Below are 19,373 nucleotides of genomic sequence, written 5' to 3'. Positions count from 1 at the left end.
ATGCAAATTTATGCGCATATGTTTTGCGTGCTAAATGCCAGGGAGGAGGAGGAGGAGAAAGAGGCTCCGCATACATCTAAAGGGGGGGAAGTGGGCGGTGCTTTCCAGAAGCTCCGCCCACGCCTCTTCCCTTTCGCCATTCGTGCCCAGGGAATGAAAACGATTTAGGCTGCCTCCACTCCAAATGCGCTTACTCGGGAGTAGGGACAGATGGATCTGCCAGATTCCTTCAGTTCGGTTCTCCACGTTTCCACATTAGATTTGCACATCACCATCACCATCATTACTATTTTTAAAGCATTCCCGAAAATTATACACAACTTTTTAGCGAGTTTTTTCTCCATACGCACACATTTATATATACCCTATATATATTGCAAAGCACTTTCCTGCAGCATGTTGCATTTTTGTATGACGTATGTGTTTTTAATGGAGATTTCACGATAGTATTTGCATTTCCCTGCACGTTACTTGGCTGGAGAATTGCATTGCAAAATTCAGAGAAGAGTTTTCCCAAGAAAAAAAAGGGGGGGGGCCTCCTGAATATTCATCACTATTTTAGTGTGAATTTGTCCTGTTCTGCACATGTTTGTATGCAGTTTTTCCTAGCATACACGTTTCTTGTTGTTTTGCAAAGCATAAGGCAGTTTTGTATGTTTTCACAGGCATGCATTTTAATGGAGAATTTAGAGTACCGTATGCAGTTCTGTGCACGTTACTTGGTTGGAGAAATGCATTGCAGAGGAGAGTTTGGATTTGAAAAAGAAAAAAGCCCTTCTGAATTTTTATGGAGACTTTATGATGGCATATGCACTTTAGCACACATTTCTTGGCTGGAGAAATGCATTACAAAATCCAGAGGAGAGTGCATTAAAAAAAAAAATATGTAGGAAGCTGCCTTACACTGAATTAAACCACAGATCCATCTGGTTTATGATTGTACTTGCTGAGTGGCAGCAGCTCTGCAGGGTTTCAGACAGGACATTCCCAACCCTGCCTGGAGATGCCAGGGATTGAACCTGGGACCTTCTGCATGCAAAACATGCTCACAGGGGTGGCCTGAAATGTTACGGCTCCTGAGGCAAGATGCCCCACGGCCACGCATGTGATGTGGGGGGCAGGCATGAGGCTCTGCAAGTACTTTCCCTCAAGGAAAACCCCTTGCAAATCCTTGCCAGTGGGTGGAGAAGGGGGTAAACACTGCAAGGATGTCTGGAACATCTCATGACGACTTGGCGATAGGGAGATGTTCCGGAGAGCTTTGTCAGGGCCTCCTGCCACCCCTTTGGGTGGGGGGCGACTGGTGGCAAAGGGGAGTGGCAGACTGCTCTGCCTCCTTTGCCTGGGTTGCTTCTCCAGTGACGACAGAAGCAGTGTGGCAGGTGGGGTGCTGTGTCTTGCGTTTGCAACGCCTGAGGCGGCTGCTCTACCCTACCTCACGGGTGGGCCGGTTCTGTCTAACCACCTCGATGTGGCCCTTCCCCTAAGGACTAGCTGAGCAGGTCTCTGAAAAATGAGGCATTTGAGGGTTGCAGAAGTATAATAATAAAGGGCAATTCCCCCGCCCCCCACCGGTAGAATGTATTTATTAACAATGCTTGTACACTGTCCAGTAAGTAATGTTCCCTGGGCCATGAACAATACAGAGTAAAACGCGTTAAAATATACAGTTGGATGTTCACAATTAAACCCACAGCAACAGTTGGAGTCAAGCATGCTCTATAGCCGCAAAACGTTGACAAAGGAGAAGAGATGAGTGGTGGGAGGGTAGAACAAATATCTTGGTGGAGGTCACGACTGGCTGGACAACCTTGCTAGCAAATGACCTTACATTTCATTGCAGCTCCCACTTGTCAGGGTTGTATTTGTTGCGCCACAAGATGGCGCAATGTAGCTTGACAGTGTTGCTGTTCCTCCTTTCTGGGGGTGGCTGGTGGGTGCTTTTCTTATGTCCTTAATCTTATGGGGCAGGCGGCTACCATTATTCACTCTGGGCAGCTAACAGCACATATAAAAACCTAGTGATAGTTATTGTTTTGTTTCTTATTTTATTGTTTTGTTATGTATTTTTGTGTTTTTATATTGTTAGCTGCCCTGTGATCCTCAGATGAAAGGTGGTATAAGGTAAAGGTAAAGGTACCCCTGCCTGTACGGGCCAGTCTTGCCAGACTCTAGGGTTGTGCGCCCATCTCACTTAAGAGGCCAGGGGCCAGCGCTGTCCGGAGACACTTCCGGGTCACGTGGCCAGCGTGACAAAGCTGCATCTGGCGAGCCAGCGCAGCACACGGAAACACCGTTTACCTTCCCGCCAGTAAGCGGTCCCTATTTATCTACTTGCACTTTGACGTGCTTTCGAACTGCAAGGTTGGCAGGCGCTGGGACCGAGCAACAGGAGCGCACCTCGCCGCGGGGATTCGAACCGCCGACCTTTTGATCGGCAAGCCTTAGGCGCTGAGGCTTTTACCCACAGCGCCACCCGCGTCCCAAAGGTGGTATAGGAATTCAATAAATAAATGAATGAATGAATAGATAATTGAAACAGATTACAGGCACAGGAATAAGGTGGGTCCTAAAAACACACACCTGAGGTTTCAAAAGGCAGGGTAAATCTGCATAGTGAAGATGCTCGACATACGTGTTTGGGAAGGGAATTACACAACTGAAAGGCTGCCACAGAGAATGCCTTGAGTGAACATGGAAGGCCTTTAACAAGTTTGGATTTCCAGATTGGATTATTGCAACACGCTCTACCTGATGGGTGGTCTTGGGGGGGGGGCAGGGGAGAGCATTCTTTGTGCCAGTTCCAAGGTTGTTGAATTCCCTCCTTGCAGAGATGCATCTGCCCTGTGACTCTTAATTTGTTTTAAAGAGTTTTCAGTAATGAATTTTAAATATTGTATTCTGCTCTGGGACCTTTTAGTGAAGGATGAGTAAGAAACTGAATAAATAATAAGTGAAACAGAGAGGTTTTTGGTTAATTGATTATTTCTTTCGGGTTTCTTCTTTCAGGTTGCAATTGGAGCCAGGCTTTCCTGGAGTCATAAGCGGGCTTTGCCCTAGCCTAGACAAGCAATGCAATAAGAAAGAAGGGACAGCTTTCGTGCATGTGCAGAATGTCGTTTTTGCACCCCTGGGGAACCACAAACACCTCCACACATCTGGGATTAGGAGACAAGGGCTCCTCTACATCTGCTCTGTACATTTAAAGCAGTGTCCTACCCCTTTAAGCAGTCATGGCTTCCCCCAAAGATTCCTGGGAGCTGTAGTCTTGAGTGTTGTTAGGAGACCCCTATTCCCCCCACTACGGTTCTTAGAGTGGTTTAACAGTCAATCTCTTCTCACAGGGAACTCTGGATATTGTAGCTCTCTGAGGGGAATAGGGGCTTTCCAAACAATTCTCGACACCACTAACAAATGCTCTGTTATGTGTGCGTACAGTTCACTAAAACTGCTCTCCTAAGCAGATTTGGGGAGTCTGCCCCATTGAACACAATTGGATTAACAGTTCGGTCCTAGTAACCATGTCTCCTGGGAAGTAGGTCCTATTGAACTTGGTTGGGCTTTCTCTCAGGTAAGTGCAGTTAGGATTGCAGCCTTAACTCATGAGTAACAATCTGGCTGCAAAGCAATTGAAAACTCCCCACACTCCCCTGATGTTAGAGGCCGATTGCTCAGAATGTCCCATCTTCAATCAGAATAACTCACTGGATACACTGAAATGCATGTAAGGCAAGCTAGTTTTATTTGTTTCTCATTCACTGTGCAAAAGTGGTTTCCAACGGATTACAGATTCGGTGCGTCACACCCAACAACATTACATCATCCTCCAAGGACGGTAGCCAGCAAAAATTAACTTACCATAAAAACAGTTATGGTACCGAAAGAAAAGTAAATACAATTTGTACAATTAGCCTTTCATAAAAGACATCATCAAACAATTCATGTTATACATATTTCAGCACTCTGGGCTGTTACGTTCCTTCCTATGAGGATAGAAAACTATGTTTTTGCCTTTATAAAAAGCATTCGTTCAGCATCTCGAACACAAACACTCTGCCTTGGAGAGTCAACTAATTTGAAGAACATCCTCTACACGTTATCGTCACAGGGTAACACTTTTCTCTTGCCACACTCTGTACAGTCTACAAATGTTATAGAACTTCATCACAGCAGCAACATTCAAAGGCCTTTCCCCCCCTCTTTTCAAAATAGCCTCTTGCATTTGTGGGCGCAGCTAAATAGCTGTTTCACAGACTACATGTGTGTTGGAAATCTACAAATGTTACAGAACTTCATTGCAGCCCTGCATCACACCTTCCTTGAGTTCTTTCATCTGACTGAAATATGTCCATGAACTCGTAATAGCCCTTCTTGGATGAAGCGTGGGGATATTTGTCTGTTTCGAAACCTAGTATTTGCAGGGCTGGAATGTAGCCTGCCATGCAAAGGCAACATTCACACCCTATTACTCTGCCTACTTTTGGCCCCACCCCTCACTGAATTGCGGCCCCCAAGGGCTTCCCATAAAGGGAAGGTGGCCCTGAGAATTGTAAGTGAAGTAAGCAAGCTGAGGATTTGTTCAGTTCCCTAGCCTTCATCGGTATTCACTCTGGCCACCAAAATATGGCCAGTCTGTTGCTGTGGCTGCAAGGAAGCCACACAAAGCACAGAGACTCTTGAAAAAAGAAAACGGCCCAAAAACTTCTTAGAAGTTACTCTTTTTTTTGCAAACAAAACAAACCTCAAACACACACACATCTCTGCACACTTTCTATCAATTAATAATAAGCATCAAGATCCGAACACAGCACAATTATAATGATTTGTTGTTCCCCTTGGGACAGCTGCTCGGAATTCTCCCCATAAAAGGATGACATTGGTCCATTCTTTCGGAATGGTTTTTCCTTTCTGAGCACTTTGCCTTTCTGAATGAGGAAGGCCTCTGTCAGTCAGATATCAATACATATTAAGCCGCACATATTCTCCCGAGGAGCGGTGCAGGATTTGCATGGCAAATTGCCAACTCCTCCTGGATGTCTTAGAAACACATGTCGAGAATAAGAGTTCTCTCCTACCAAGGCCTCCACAATTTGTAGGCTGGTTTTGAGACGGTGCCTTGGGGTGACCCCTTCTGAAGCAGAGCGGGGGTAGAAAGTGGAGAGGTGTCCTTGGTGGCCACCTCCCAAGGCTTCTGGAAGTGACTTAAGAGCTTGCTCTGGGTTTCGGAGTTCATTGAGTGGATGGCCAGAAACTGCAGAGTTTCCTTCAGGCAGGAGGAATAGCCTTTGCTGTAATCCTGGGTTCTGCTTCCAGACGATGTCGCCAATGCTGTGAGGAAAGAGAGATGGGATTTAGAGGTGAGGGTGCCCACAGTGGTTCTTTGACCTAACATACACTAGCTACGTAAAGGGCATAGCTACCTAACACATTAAACCTAGCTTAACAGCCATTTCTTCTCCCTAGAGAACCTTGGGGACTTGTCATTGTGCCAAGGACTCGAGGCAGCCATAGGAAATGTCATTCTCTGAGTGGCACATGGGATCTTCACTGCATTCCTGACCAAACTACCCCTCCCAGAATTCAGTAGTGGTAGAGATCCAGGCACTGAATATGGCATTAAACCGATACAGGTTTCTAGCATAAATAAACAAGACCAGCACTCACTTTGGCTGTATCTTAGGTAGCTGACGGTCATCTCCAGAACGTCAGCCTTCTCCAGCTTGGAGCTGGGCTGGTGTCTCTGGAATTCCTTCTCCAGAAGCAGTTTCAGTTGCTCGATGCTGCCGTTGATGCGGTCGCGGCGCAACTTCTCCACCAGCGGCTTCTGCAGCTGTGAGGCGACAAGGAGAGGAAAAGAGAGAGTTAGCAAATCGCACGTGGGGAAAGGCCATGGCTCAGCGATAAGAGCGTCTGCTTGCGTGCAAAATTTAACCTAGGTTTAAACATCCCCACCAAACATTGCCAGGTAAGTCTGAGTGAGACTCTTGCGCCCATTGGTCTGACTCAGTATAAGAAAGCTAAGTACAGCATGTCCATTTTGCTAGCCTTCCACACAACCCCCTCTCTCCTGGCAGGGCAGGATCTGACCATTTCCAAGCAGGACAATAGAAGAAAACACTTACTCTGATTTTCGCTTTGGATGGCTGGATTTCCAGCGAAGCGCCGGCTGTTGCCATGATTAACCCAGGAAAGCGAGGAAACTGCTTGGCTTCAGGTCTGCTGTGTGTGGTAGCAAAAGGGAGTGGGGGCCTCTATTTATACCCATCAGCCTCCTCCAAATGCCTGGGTCCAGAGCGTCTTGGAGTTTCCCACACTCCCTGGCCAATGGGGGAGTTTCTCTGGGACAATAGGGGAGGCATCTATTACAGCATGGTAAATTGACTGTGAATCGCTTTGGGATAATACCACTGTTCCCCAAGGAGCAGGTGGACTGGGGAGCTTGGGGTGGGGGGGGGGGCGCGTAACAACAGAGACCAGTTTTGAGGAGGATGGGAATGTGGGAACGGCCATTATCTTCGGCCTTGGGAGCCGGAGGGACGTCAACATCTCAATATGCTGCCTTTTTCCCAGGATGCAGCGAAATTAAGTGCCAGGGAGCGATGCTCAGGAAGACTCTGTGTGTGCACACACCTTCCCCCCACCCCTTCAGCTTACCCGTTTCCAAAAGCTTCCCTTGAAAAGGGTTGTAGTGGGGGGCTAGCAGGATTTGGGAGACCCAGACCTTTTCCACTGACATCAAAGTGTGCTTGAATGAATACAGTGAGGTCGATTTTCAGGGAATAGCAACCAAAATGTAAAAGGGAAAACATATGTTCTGGGGAGGGTGCAGGGAGTTCTGGAACATAAGTTTGTCAGCAAAAATTATCTTCTATTAAAGGTGCACAAGGGCTTTGCCTTTTCTTTTTGCATCTGGCTGACGTCCACCCTGGATTATAGGCCTCCTCAGAGTAGAACCATTGCAATTAATGAACTTGACTAGTTTAGGTCCATTGATGGGTTTAGGCTGAGTGAGTAGGACTTGGTTGGGTACATCTCTCCCAGCCCCCCTCTCAAAATCACACATACCAGTTCTTGTATTTAGCTGTGCCTCCCTTCATCCCCAGGCTGCAATGCAATGGGTACTTACATAGTGTTAAATCCCCACCCTTCCTCTGCGGAATTATTCAACAATTTCATTTTTATTTTTTTCATAATGGCTAATTAGCACAAGCAGAATCCCCAGCCATACTGCACACTTAGGTAGCCTTGCTGTGTCATTAAGAAAACAAAAACAAAAGCCCACAAAAGTCAAAATACATCTATTTTTTCAGTCCCCAAATCAAAGAAATGAGAAGAAAATACTCACAAAAGCAGGCAGGAGGGAGAGACGGGGGAGGGGGGAGGGGGGGTATAATGTGATCATTGCCAGTGATAAAAAGGTGAAGTAATTTGTAAGTATCATGATATTTTAAGCAAGTAGCACTTAGCAAGTACCATGTCCCTTCAAGCAGGTAGTCCTTAGTGAGGCAGTTTATTCTCCTCCCCGCTCTCCCTTGGTTTCCACTTGGTTAAAGGAAATCACCCTTCAGTGTTTCTTTACTATCTCTAGTACTTTGGCAAATAAAAGGTCTACCATGACTAGTAGCAAATCTCCAGGCTTTCAGATTCCTGGAGATGCCAGGAATCAAACCTAGGGCCTTCTGTTTGCAAAATAGATGCTCAGCCACTGAACTGCGCCTCTCCTTTGCCTGGGGTTGGACTAGAAGTTCAGGGAAGTTTTTAATGTGTGATATTTTAGTGTATTTTTGGTTTCTATGGAAGCCGCCCAGATGGGCTGGGTACAAATAAATTATTATTATTATTATTATTATTATTATTATTATTATTATTATTATTAGACCCTCGGGATCCCTTCCAGTTCGACAGTTCTGTGATTCTCTGTTTCTGAAGAGCAAAGAGACCACACCTGCCTTCTCTTTCTGAAGCCCCAGTTATAGCTGACAGGGTCGTAAGTGAAGGCAGTGGTGCTGTATATTCTCGAACAGCTTCCGCCAGCCCCAGAAGTCAGTGATCTCTTAAAGCTGCCTGTTTTATTTCAAACCTGTGAGGTCAGGAAACCTGTATACCTCTGGGACTTGGCTAGTTTCAAAGAATGTGCGCCCCTCCTGCCAAATGGAGTAAAATATGACCAAAGCAGGGTGATGGAGTTCTGTGCAACACAGAAGGCTACACTTCCCTAGCTTAACACATGCAGTTTGAACGCCAGGCCACCTGACGAAGAATCCTGTGTGATGCAAAAGCTTGCATATGCCAGCACCGGCAGAAGCCTTTGCAATAACATTGTTTTACTGCTTCTGCCAGTGCAATTCTATCCATTCGGAAGCCAGTCCTATAGAATCTAGGCGGGTGCCTTACTCCTGCCGTAAGTGGGGTGAGGATTGCAGCCTTTGGACACAAACCGCTGCCTTTGGCATGGCACTGAGGGCACACCAGCTGGGCAGGCGGGCTGCACAAAGTCTGGTGGCGATGCGGGAGGTTCGGATAAGAAATCGGATGTACAGGTGTGTTTTTTTTTTGGGGGGGGGAAATATGAAATGAGTGGATTTCAGCGGCGACTGCCACCCGCATCACAAAGACCCCTAGGGACTCCTGAGCAGGGGGCGGTGGGTGGGTGGGTTCGCTCCTCTTCATGAAATAACTCTCCTTCCTTCTCTCCATCATCTCTCCCCCCCCCCCAACCCCTTCTCCTCTCCAAATCACCCCTCCAGAGTACAGGCCAGATGGCATGAAAGGACTCATGAGGCACACGTCTTTTGTCTGCAGTTTAACAGCATGAATGGATCAATGTGTGGGAAACAGGGATTTGCAGGCTCACACCATCTGAGGTGAACCAGGCAGTCATGCCCCAAACAGCAACCTCCTTTTTCGGGTGGGGGGTGGGTGGGTTGGCTGCACACACTCCCACCTAACCCCCCCCCCCCAATTCTCCCGCCACTGCAAAAATCTCTTCCTTTCCACACTCACTTTATAGGCCCATTAAACCAATGAGCTTTTCTCCTCTTCCATCTGCTGGCGGTTAATTCCCAGGGTAAAAAAAAGCATCGTTTCCATCTTTTTTTGTTTTGCTTTTCCCTTTGGAGGGATTGCACTCTGTCCATGCTCTGAGGCACTGTCGTTATCAACTCGACCCTTCTTTTAAATTTGTGTGACTGGATTTCGGTTGTATCCAACGAAGCCCTTCTCAGAGTGGACCCCCTCGAAAGTAACATGTCCAGTTCAGTGGGTCTACTCAGAGTAGGCCTGGCGTTGGATACAACCCTTTTTTGTAAAAATAAGCAAAAAACAACAACTGTAAGGGCCTTTACCTAATATAAAAAACATTAAAACTTATGGTTAAAAGAGTTAATAAAAAATTAACCTAAATTTTACAGGACATAAAAAGGTCAGTAGTTTAAAAATATCCATTATAAAATAAAATGGTATGTTAAAATAGATGTACCCATTGTATATCTGGGTAAACTTACCTAAGTGATTAGCAGGCGTGCCAAAAAACAAACAGCGTGGGTTCGAATTCCCACCTCAGCCACTAAGCTTATTGGTGGAAGTTTGGATAAATTTGTTGGGTAAAGGTTTTATTTATTTATATTTGTTTATTTAGAGCAGTGTTTCCCAACCTTGGGCCTCCAGCTGTTTTTGGACTACAACTCCCATCATCCCTAGCTAGCAAGACCAGTGGTCAGGGATGATGGGGATTGTAGTTCAAAAACAGCTGGAGGCCCAAGGTTGGGAAACACTGATTTAGAGCATTTGCACCCTGCTCTTCAGCCAAAAAGGCACCCTGGGTGGCTTTTACATACAATCGTTTTAAAACAAGGCAGTCGCTGCCTGTGGGCTTAGCACCTGAAAGACACAATATGCAAGGAGGAAAGGACAAGGAGGGAAGAGGAAGAAGAAAAAAACCCCACCAACTCGGGTGCCAAGGCTTAAACATAGCAATTCAGGGGTAGGAGGCACCTGATTCAGCAGTGCTGGTAGAAGGAGTCCTGCTCCGCATCCTATTTATTTATATAATTAAATGTTCAATTATTTATTTACGTAATAAACACATAAACATTTTAAGTTTGAAGATTTTCGAACACAACTGTTCCTTTGGTTAGATAATTTATTTGATGACCTTACAGTGGTACCTCGGGTTAAGAACTTAATTCGTTCTGGAGGCCCGTTCTTAACCTGAAACTGTTCTTAACCTGAGGTACCACTTTAGCTAGTGGGGCCTCCCGCTGCCGCCGCACGATTTCTGTTCTCACCCTGAAGCAAAGTTCTTAACCCGAGGTACTATTTCTGGGTTAGCAGAGTCTGTAACCTGAAGCGTCTGTAACCTGAGGTACCACTGTATTGGGTTTTTTCTTTTTCTTTTTAGAAATACAATATGTAATGCTTAGGAGACAGAGGAAGTGAATGATAGGTAACAAACAAGCAAGCAAGCAAACAAAATTATTCTTAATAATGCTGCCTTTCCCTCCAAGCAGCTCACGGTATCCTCTCCCCATTTTATCTTCACAACAACCCAGTGAGGTAGGTTAGGCTGAGAGGCAACGACTGGCTTGAAGGTCACCCTGTGAGTTTCATGGCTGAGTGGTGGCTTTGAATCCTGGCCTCCCACAGTCCAACACTCTAACCACTACACCACACTACTACCAGTCATAGTCCGTACAGCCACATGCCTGTGCTGCTCTACATGAAAACAGTAATTTATGTACATATATGCCTCTCCAAGGAACTCAAAGTGTTGCGCATGGCTCTACTCCCTCCTTTTGAACCCTGGCCTCCCAGGTCACCTGATGCCGATTTTTAATCGTTTGCATGTTTGCAGGGTGGGAGAGAGCTCTGACTCAAGCACACAGAACTCTGCTTACCTCCCTCCTTCCCTCCCTCTGCCCAAACTGTCACGTCCTTTATGGAGCGATGTTGCAGAGGTCTGCTCAGATATAAGTCCTAGTGACGTCAACGGGACTGGCTCCCAGGTAAGAACATATAGGACTTCATCCAGTCTGAGTCCTGTTGAAGTCAATGGGGCAAGTCATTCCTGGCCCATTGATTTCAGTGGGGAATCAGCTCAGCTGGCTTCGACCCAATCCGATTCCTCAATCCCCACATTTCCCCAAGTATTTTGAGCCTGGTCTGAACCAGAATTTCCCTGAGCTGCATCCAACTCAGAGTAGACCCGCTGACTTTATCAAACCTAAGCTAATGATGGGCATTCATTTCAATGGGTCTACTCTGAGAAGGGTTATCATTGACTACAACCCCACACTCTGGATTTTGTTTTCCCAATGCCTCCCATAAAGGACCCCTGACCATTAGGTCCAGTCATGGCTGACTCTGGGATTGCAGCGCTCATCTCGCTTTATTGGCCAAGGGAGCCGGCGTACAGTTTCTGGGTCATGTGGCCAGCATGACTAAGCCGCTTCTGGCGAACCAGAGCAGCTCACGGAAATGCTGTTTACCTTCCCGCCGGAGTGGTACCTATTTATCTACTTGCACTTTGACGTGCTTTCGAACTGCTAGGTTGGCAGGAGCAGGGACCGAGCAACGGGAGCTCACCCCGTCACGGGGATTCGAACCACCAACCTTCTGATCGGCAAGTCCTAGGCTCTGTGGTTTAACCCACAGCGCCACCCACGTCCCAAATGCCTCCCATAGATTCTGTCAAATGTACCAATATGGGACAAGCTGAACTGTAATAAAATAAAATATCATTATTATTCCCCTTCTCTGAGCCCCCTTTCTAACCCCCCCTCAATTTCTAGACCTTTTAAAGAGGGTTTGAAATGAGTTGGGAAGGCCTCCCCAATGCCAGCGATTTGGTGTCAGAGAGCATAAAGTTCCCAGCGTTGTTGTTGTTGATATATATATAGAGAGAGAGAGTCTGGGGGATAATGCCGATCGCTCAATGTGGTCCCTGGGAAAGCGAAGCTCTCCAGATGGCCTATCAGGACAGAAATTGCCGTCCAGCACAATAGTGAGCTGCACAGCGGCACTAATGGGCGCTGTGGCCCAGGCACACTTCATTTGTCCTCCCCATGAATGTCATCAATGGGCTCGAAAGTGTGGGAAACACTGAGAAACCCAGCCCCACACTCTGGAGGTTAATAGGGGCATTGTCGGAAGAGTCCCCCTGAGCCGCAGGATCAACATAATAAATATCACCCCCACCCGAGTCTCCCAGGAGAAAAGCTGACAGCATTGGGGAAAGCCATTCAGAGTTAAAGGGAACAACAACAACAACAACAGCCAACTATATATTTCGCAAAATGATTTGTCCGTTCGTTTGCTAGTTTTGTTTTCCTTGTGTTCAGAAGCCTCTCGATCGACCATTGCCAAACTTGACATAAGGGTTCCTGGTGTGTGTGTGTGTGTGTGCACGCGCATTGGTTTTCATCGATGCCGCCAGCTGCCATTTTGAAACAAGTTGGCAGACAGGAACTTGGTGTGACTTTGGTATGGCTTCTTCCTCTTTTTGGCATGGGCACAGCTGCCTTTCGACTGTTCCCGAGGTGGTGGTGGTCTATGTTGACATTTGGGTGCTGGGCGCCATTTTGAATCCAGATGGTGGGCTGAAATGTGACTTTGGTGTGACTGTGTCCGGGTTTATTTGTCATAGGTTTGGCAACCTCTCGAGATATTGTTGCCCAGTGTGGTCAGGGCTGATGGGAACTGAATTATTGCCCTCGAAGGGAGAAGGGCTGTCAGGACTAAATGCATCTTAAAATATAAGAAACCTAAGAAGGGAGAGCAGGAGAGCAAGCCTTCAGTAGATAAGCACCTTGGACAGCACACTAGACTGGTCACCTTGACCAGTTGTATTCAACCTTTTCAGACCAAGGCCTCACCTTTAACCCATGCATACATTTGGGAACCCACTTCTTAATTTTCCGACATGTATATGTATGTTGGTAATGCTGCTGTTATGACCCAACTTAGGTTAGGCCAAGACCCAGCAGTGGGACCGACCCACCTACTAAAGACCACTGACTTTGATGTCCCCCAAGCTGATGAAGTGGTTTGCTGCCTGTTTCAATTTTAGCAGCTATTTCTAATTGTACATCAAGTATCAATATGTTTGCTGCCTGGGACTCTTTGGGGAGAAAGTGCAGGGTGGAACTACTACTACTACTACTACTACTACTATACTACTACTACTACTATTACTGTGTCATATGTATTCTTATAAATAATAGCAGATGCAAATTTTATGCACATTCATTCCTTACTGTGCTCAAATAGAATAGATTGGGGTTGGAAACCTGTAGCCTTCTAGATGGACACTGCTCCTGGATCTGATGTGAGGGTTTTTTGGTTTGGGGGGGGGGGGGCGGAGAGAGAGACAGTGCTTTCAGAGAGGGCAAGGCAGCGCGAACAGCCAGTGTCATTGGTAAGGAGTTGTTGCAAAATCTGCATGGATGGAATGTGTTACAAGAAAGTTAATTCTCAGAAGTTGTGCCCGAGCTTCCATTTTCCTCATGTGCCATATCTTGTAAGGTTGATTATTGAACCTTTTTTTAGGGCTAACGAGGGACCCAGGGGATGAGTGACAGAGGGTGTCCTGTAACCAAGTGGCTGATGGGATAGCAGGAACTGGAGTCACAGGAGGAGGGAGAGTTTTCTTGCCGCTGCCTTCAGCTGGAAGTGCCTTCGCCCAATAGACATCCTTATCCCCTCTTCCACAACCACCGCACTAAGTATGGCCTGCTCATCAATGCTGGGATGCAACTCAAATTCATTAGAAAGCTCCTCAGTTTAAAAGTCTGTGAAAGATGGAACGAACTGGGAAAGCAATGAAGAAATACATCATCTAGCAGGGGAAAATGAAGGCACAGACAAGGAAGTAATTTATACAGTATGTGCCCATTTAATGGCCTTGTTAAAGGAGGAACAAGCTACTACAGACCATATTTGAGAAGCAATAACTTGGGGCCATTGGTATTAGATGTTCCTTTGGTTGTAGTTTAAAGGACTGAGAAAATGGAAGGTGCTTCAAGCAAAGGACAGAATTCCTGTGGATTAGACGTTATTTGTAAGACAGGAGAAATTTACGCTTTGCCACAGCAGAAGAGATGGATTTGAGGTCCTGACCAAAGGTGCTTTTCCAGGGTCATAACTCATATTTTTTTGAATTTGCAAATGAAGATAAGTTTTCTGAAAATGGCTTGCTGTCTTTAATTCCCATGGCTGAATACAGAAGACAAGGTCTGCCTAACAAACAGTGGAGGAGACTATTTCTCAATGGACGTTATGCACTGTGTGACATTTCCCCATTCCTCTTGGTAGTGCCATACAATACCACAGATGATGATCTCAAGGAGGTTTTTGCTTTCAGATCCCGATGCAAAACTCCAGTATTGTAATGGCTCCACCCAGAACTATCTGTGATACGCAGTGTTAATGCTGCAGCTAATCAGGCAACTGGAGGAGGGTATGAAAGTGATGATGAACTGATTTTCCCAATGCTGAACTGATTTCTCTAGATATGCATAATATTCATGCCACACACAAATCCTTGAAAAAGCTGAAGGACACCTCATGTAGAAAAATCCCACTGGGTATCGAGTCTAGAGTCACCCCGTGAAATAGTGCAAGCTTTGATTGCAACAAACCCACTGGCTCAAACTTATCTAGCATGTTTTGACAGGTGCTATTCAGGTAGCAGACAAAGTATTCTCTGGAAAGAGTTCAGTTTTGGTACACTGCAAGGATGGCACAACCAGCCTCTCTAGACAGTTTGATGTTGGACAGATCCTTTGGATACAAGTGTGCTTGATAGCAATCCAGCTGCTGAATTCTGCGCCCATATTGAACTATTTTAATACTTTAGCTAAGTAACTCCATTCTGTCATCTTGGCTCTGAGCCTTGGAAGATCTGCTCCCTTGCCTTGCAGGCTTTTCCCAACCTGGCCTGGGAGGGACGGACTCCAGCTACAAAAGCTGAGACGCCTGGGCTGGGGTATTGCTGGGTTTTTGTTGTTGTTGGGGGGACATTGTTGGTTTTTTGTACCTTTATTTCAGATATTCTTATTAATGTGGAAACTTCAGATATTCTTATTAATGTTCAATTCTGTTGTGTATCTTTTAATGCTTTAGATATTGTTTATGATTACTTTTGTTAGGTTGTAGTTGTGCATTCTTTTTCATGCTGTGAGCCGCCTTGAGCATGGTTTGAATTGTGGAAAGGCAGCATGCCAATAAAATTATGTCTGTGTGAGTATAAATGCCATGAAAAAATAAAGCAAATATGAATGGAGGCAGGGCTAGCAAGTGAATAGCCGTGGTGCTTAATAGCAAGGGACCAGCGGAGGAAGGTATCGGATTGTGACCTACTCAGAGTAGACCCATTGAAATGAATGGGCTATGTTAGTAATGCAGATGAAGGCCAGTGGGTCTACTCTGAGTAGATTGTGGATTGTAGGAAAATGGAATAAACTGCCTTGTGAACGCAGCCAATGTATTATATCCAATTAAGTTTTGCTCAGAATAGAACTGAAAATAATGGATCCAAGATAGTCAATTTCATTAATTTCAATTGGTCTGTCTCAAGTAGAACTTAGTTGGATTACAACCCTATGATTATATAATGACTTATACCTAATGGGTTCATTACAGAGGTAAGATTTGAACAGGTGTGTGTTGTTTTCTTCTTCTTCTTCTTCTTCTTCTTGTTGTTGTTGTGCAGCTTATTAATTATACTACTCCAGAGCTGAAAGGAAGGATTCATTCATTGTGGAAGAAAAAAATAATTTCTTTATTAACATTTCCATCAAAGAAATTCAAATCGTATTCAACACCACATGGGGATGAATGTAACATCGCTTTATAAAAGCATTCCAATTCGTTCGTGTTCAACAAACTTACATACGCACATTACTTTCTCCTTATTAAAGATACATAAACATATGTTTCCTTCACAAAAGGCAGAAAACTCTCCCAAATGGGAGACGCATAAGACACAGAGAGTGAAACCTAACACAAGGCCCTTTAGATGCTGTTGGAATGCCAACTCCCATCAGCCCCGGACAGCATAGCCGATGGTATGTGAAACCTCTGAAATCTCTCCCCGCTCAAAGATTGGAGTGTGGTACACACTATCAGAACAGCAGGGGATTCTCAGTCAGTGGAGCTAGGTTCCTGGAAGGTTCACTCAGAAAGTAAAGAAAGAAATAAAGAAAAGGCTAAAGCACTTTGATACAAATTACAGCGTTGAAACAAAAGCACCCCTTCTCTCTGAAGGACAATATGAACAGAGAGTCAGGAAGTCTTTCACTCTCCCAACAGATGCTGTTGGAAGTCCTCGGCAAGGCATCTCTATTGTCAGAAAGCTGAAACCACTTTCTTTCCTTTTCTAGACTGCCAAGGAAAAGACACCTCCTCTCTGCCACAGCAGCCCATAAGAGCAGACAACTTCGCGCTCCTTCATTGTGAAGGGAAATGACTTTGCAAGAACATTTCTTGCAGCAAAAAACAACCCAACTCTCCCTTCCTTGGAAATCAAATGCTTCCTACTTCTTAAAGAGGAATCGTAAAGATTCCTTTAGGTTTTATCTGAGCTTTTCTTTTTCTTTTTCTGTGTAGCTCCTCCTACCACGGTCTCCAGAGCACTGTGGCAGGTGCTGGGGGCTTCTTGCTGGCAGTTTGTTTCTTGGGTGGGGCGCGAGGAGATGGTGGCAGGCAGCCCATGGCGGGAGTGCCTGTCTGCACCCTGTCTGCGATCACGTGGACTTTGCAGAAGTGCTTAATCAGCCGGGCTTGCGTTTCTCTCTTGGGCTCGCAGAAGGAGAGGAAATGCAGCGCTTCCTTCAAGCAACGCAGGTAGCCGGTGTTGAAATCAAGCTCTGGGTTCTTCTGGCTCAGTGCTAGAGACATGAAATAATATTTTTTTTAATTATTATATCAGATGCACAGATGTGAGCACAACTTATGGCTGCTTCTTTGACTATTTATACATTTAATGTGCATTGCTCCCCCTCCAAAAGAAAATCCTGCTGGCTGCAGTTTGCCCCTCACCAAGCTATAATTCCTGGCACCCTTAACAAGCTGTGGTTCCCAGGATTCGTCGGGGCAAGCTCTCAGTATAATGCAGTAGTTCAGATAGTTGGATTTAGGCCAGGGGTAGGGGTACCTGTGGCTTCCTAGGTGTCATTGGACTACTTAAGACCCAGTTAGCATGGACAATGGTCAAGGATGATGGGAATTGTAGTCCAACAACTTTTGGAAAACTACAGGTTCTCCAACCCTAGTCTAAATCCAACACTCTGCACTACCACACCATCCTGAGGGACCTTCGGGTATAAAACGCAGGAGAAGCATGCATCTGCCACAGGTCAACCAATCGTCCTTCCCTGAAGAATATATCTACATTTTCCCTGTGCCGCATTTTTACTCTTAAAAATGTGTTGTGCAAACTGGCCTCTGGGACCTTTGAGTTGGGAAAACTAGCTAGAAAACAAAAGACCCCACAACCCACAGCAGGCTCTGGCTTTCCACAACTCTCACTTACTCCTCGTATACAATTTCATTTTATTTTTGAAAGCAAATTTTGTCAAACGAATAAGATGCTACAGGTGCCATTCAAACCCCCTGCCTACAAGTAACTTCAGGGACTTGTGGAATGTTTGCCTGACAAGGCTTGGGTACCTAAGGATGGAAATCCCACACTCACCAGGAGCCTGAATTTGATGCTGCTGCTGCTTCAAGTAACTGACAGCCACTTCCAAGATGTCTGCTTTCTCCAGCTTGGAGTTGGGCTGATGCCTCTGGAATTCTTTCTCCAGAAGGACCTTCAGCTGCTCAATGCTGCTGTTAATCCGATCGCGGCGCATTTTCTCGACCACTGGCTTCCTCAGCTGCAAAGGAGAAAGAAGGAAAAAGGCCCTTTAAGCTTCATGAAATCAATGAATAAAACCTATGCAACAGCATTCAGGGGCTGCTGGCTATGCAGAATTTTCCCGTGCCTGTCATTTGATTTCAGAATAGCAGAATTTCCACCTTTGCATTAGGGGGTAATTGATCTCCTAGCTCCATTCTCTCTCCCCCCCCCCCCATTCTAATCTAGCACATCTTAACTCACATTTGATGATACCTAGCTTTATAGACTAGATTTATCTAATCTATCTAAACTGGGGGTTCCCAAACTGGTGAATGGACCACTAATGGTCTCCAAGCATCATTTAAGTGATTCACTGCATGCCCACATTAAATATTCCTAGTGATTTTAAATTTCATTGCTTCTTTTGTTTCTTATATTGTATTAAATAGCAGTACAGTCTGAATTCCACGGAATGCAAATTGTCATCCAATGCAACATAGGAAAATAAAAGAAGCATTAAAATTCATTTTTAATTTAGCACAGTGCATTACAGCTGCCACTACAAGCAGAAAACATAGTAAGCGGCCTGTCGAGACCCTCAGCAACTTGCAAGTGGTCCAGGAAAACAAAAAAGTTTGGCAACCACTGACCCATCCAGTTTAATATTCTGTTTAACTACCTACCCACTGAACAGCTCAATTTAATACCCCATCCATCCCATTTAATAACCATTCGTTGATCCACCCAGATAATCTATCCATTCATCCTTCAGTCTAATATTCTACCTACCCTTTTCTAAAATAACTGTATGTGCTCAACCCAAACTTCCCTCTATCTACAGCCTTCCTTTCTGCCAGTGTTACCTTCTGCCTGACACACACACACCGACATCAGTTCCCACATACAAGCCAGTCCTTTGATTGATCTGCACTTAATGATGGACAGCTGAATGTGTGAACTGGCTCCCTTTTCATTGGGGTGTGTGTGTGTTGCGGAAGAAGCAGAAGCAGAACACTGAAGCAGCAAGAGGACATCCTAAGCCTTCTAACTTGTGGCGTTGTATCTGCTCACACAAGACACTGAGGGACGGCAGCATGTGGGGACCAGCTCTAGGGCAATGACACCTCTGCCAAGACCGGCCTGCTGAAACCCTTGCCTACCTTGTTCTTCTCTTTCGCCAGCCCCCTCTCTTCCTCCATGTGGACCATGCAGCTAGGAGCCATCCGTGACCCTGTCAGCCAAAGTCAAGCAGCTCTGGGTATTAGCTGTCTGACCCGAACACAACCCTTCTGCTCCAAAGCTCTCCGCGGGCCTCTATTTATATCCACCAGCAGCTCAGCAGCGATGTGAGTTTTGGGCTCCTTGGCGTTTCCCACAGTCACGCAGCCAATCCCGGCACGCGGACAGATAATAGAGGAGGCATCCCCTTAGTGCACGCTACATTGACCGTCAATGAGCCCCGAAGAGAATAGCCTTCTGCCTGTACCAACTGGTAGGGTACGCAAAGCCGCGCGGCAGGGCTGCCGGAGGATCT

The 19,373-nt window shown here is 45.8% G+C and overlaps 1 protein-coding gene across 1 annotated transcript; it reads right to left on the bottom strand.

Annotated features, from left to right (window-relative positions):
• Positions 1-3,719: 3,719 nt before the first annotated feature.
• LOC114602956 (uncharacterized) lies at positions 3,720-19,140 on the bottom strand. The gene is made up of 6 exons (XM_028741687.2): positions 19,000-19,140; positions 17,693-17,876; positions 16,615-16,886; positions 6,123-6,251; positions 5,665-5,830; positions 3,720-5,328 (listed from the first exon to the last, which is right to left on the bottom strand). Exons 1-6 carry the CDS (start codon positions 19,060-19,062, stop codon positions 5,072-5,074), a joined length of 1,071 nt encoding a protein of 356 aa, XP_028597520.2. The 5' UTR covers positions 19,063-19,140; the 3' UTR covers positions 3,720-5,071.
• Positions 19,141-19,373: the final 233 nt, after the last annotated feature.

Source organism: Podarcis muralis, chromosome 7 (genome assembly GCF_964188315.1).
Source record: "Podarcis muralis chromosome 7, rPodMur119.hap1.1, whole genome shotgun sequence".
Taxonomy (NCBI): Eukaryota; Metazoa; Chordata; class Lepidosauria; order Squamata; family Lacertidae; genus Podarcis; species Podarcis muralis.
Note: the sequence above shows the minus strand (reverse complement) of the source record. Positions and strands in the feature narration are given on the sequence as shown.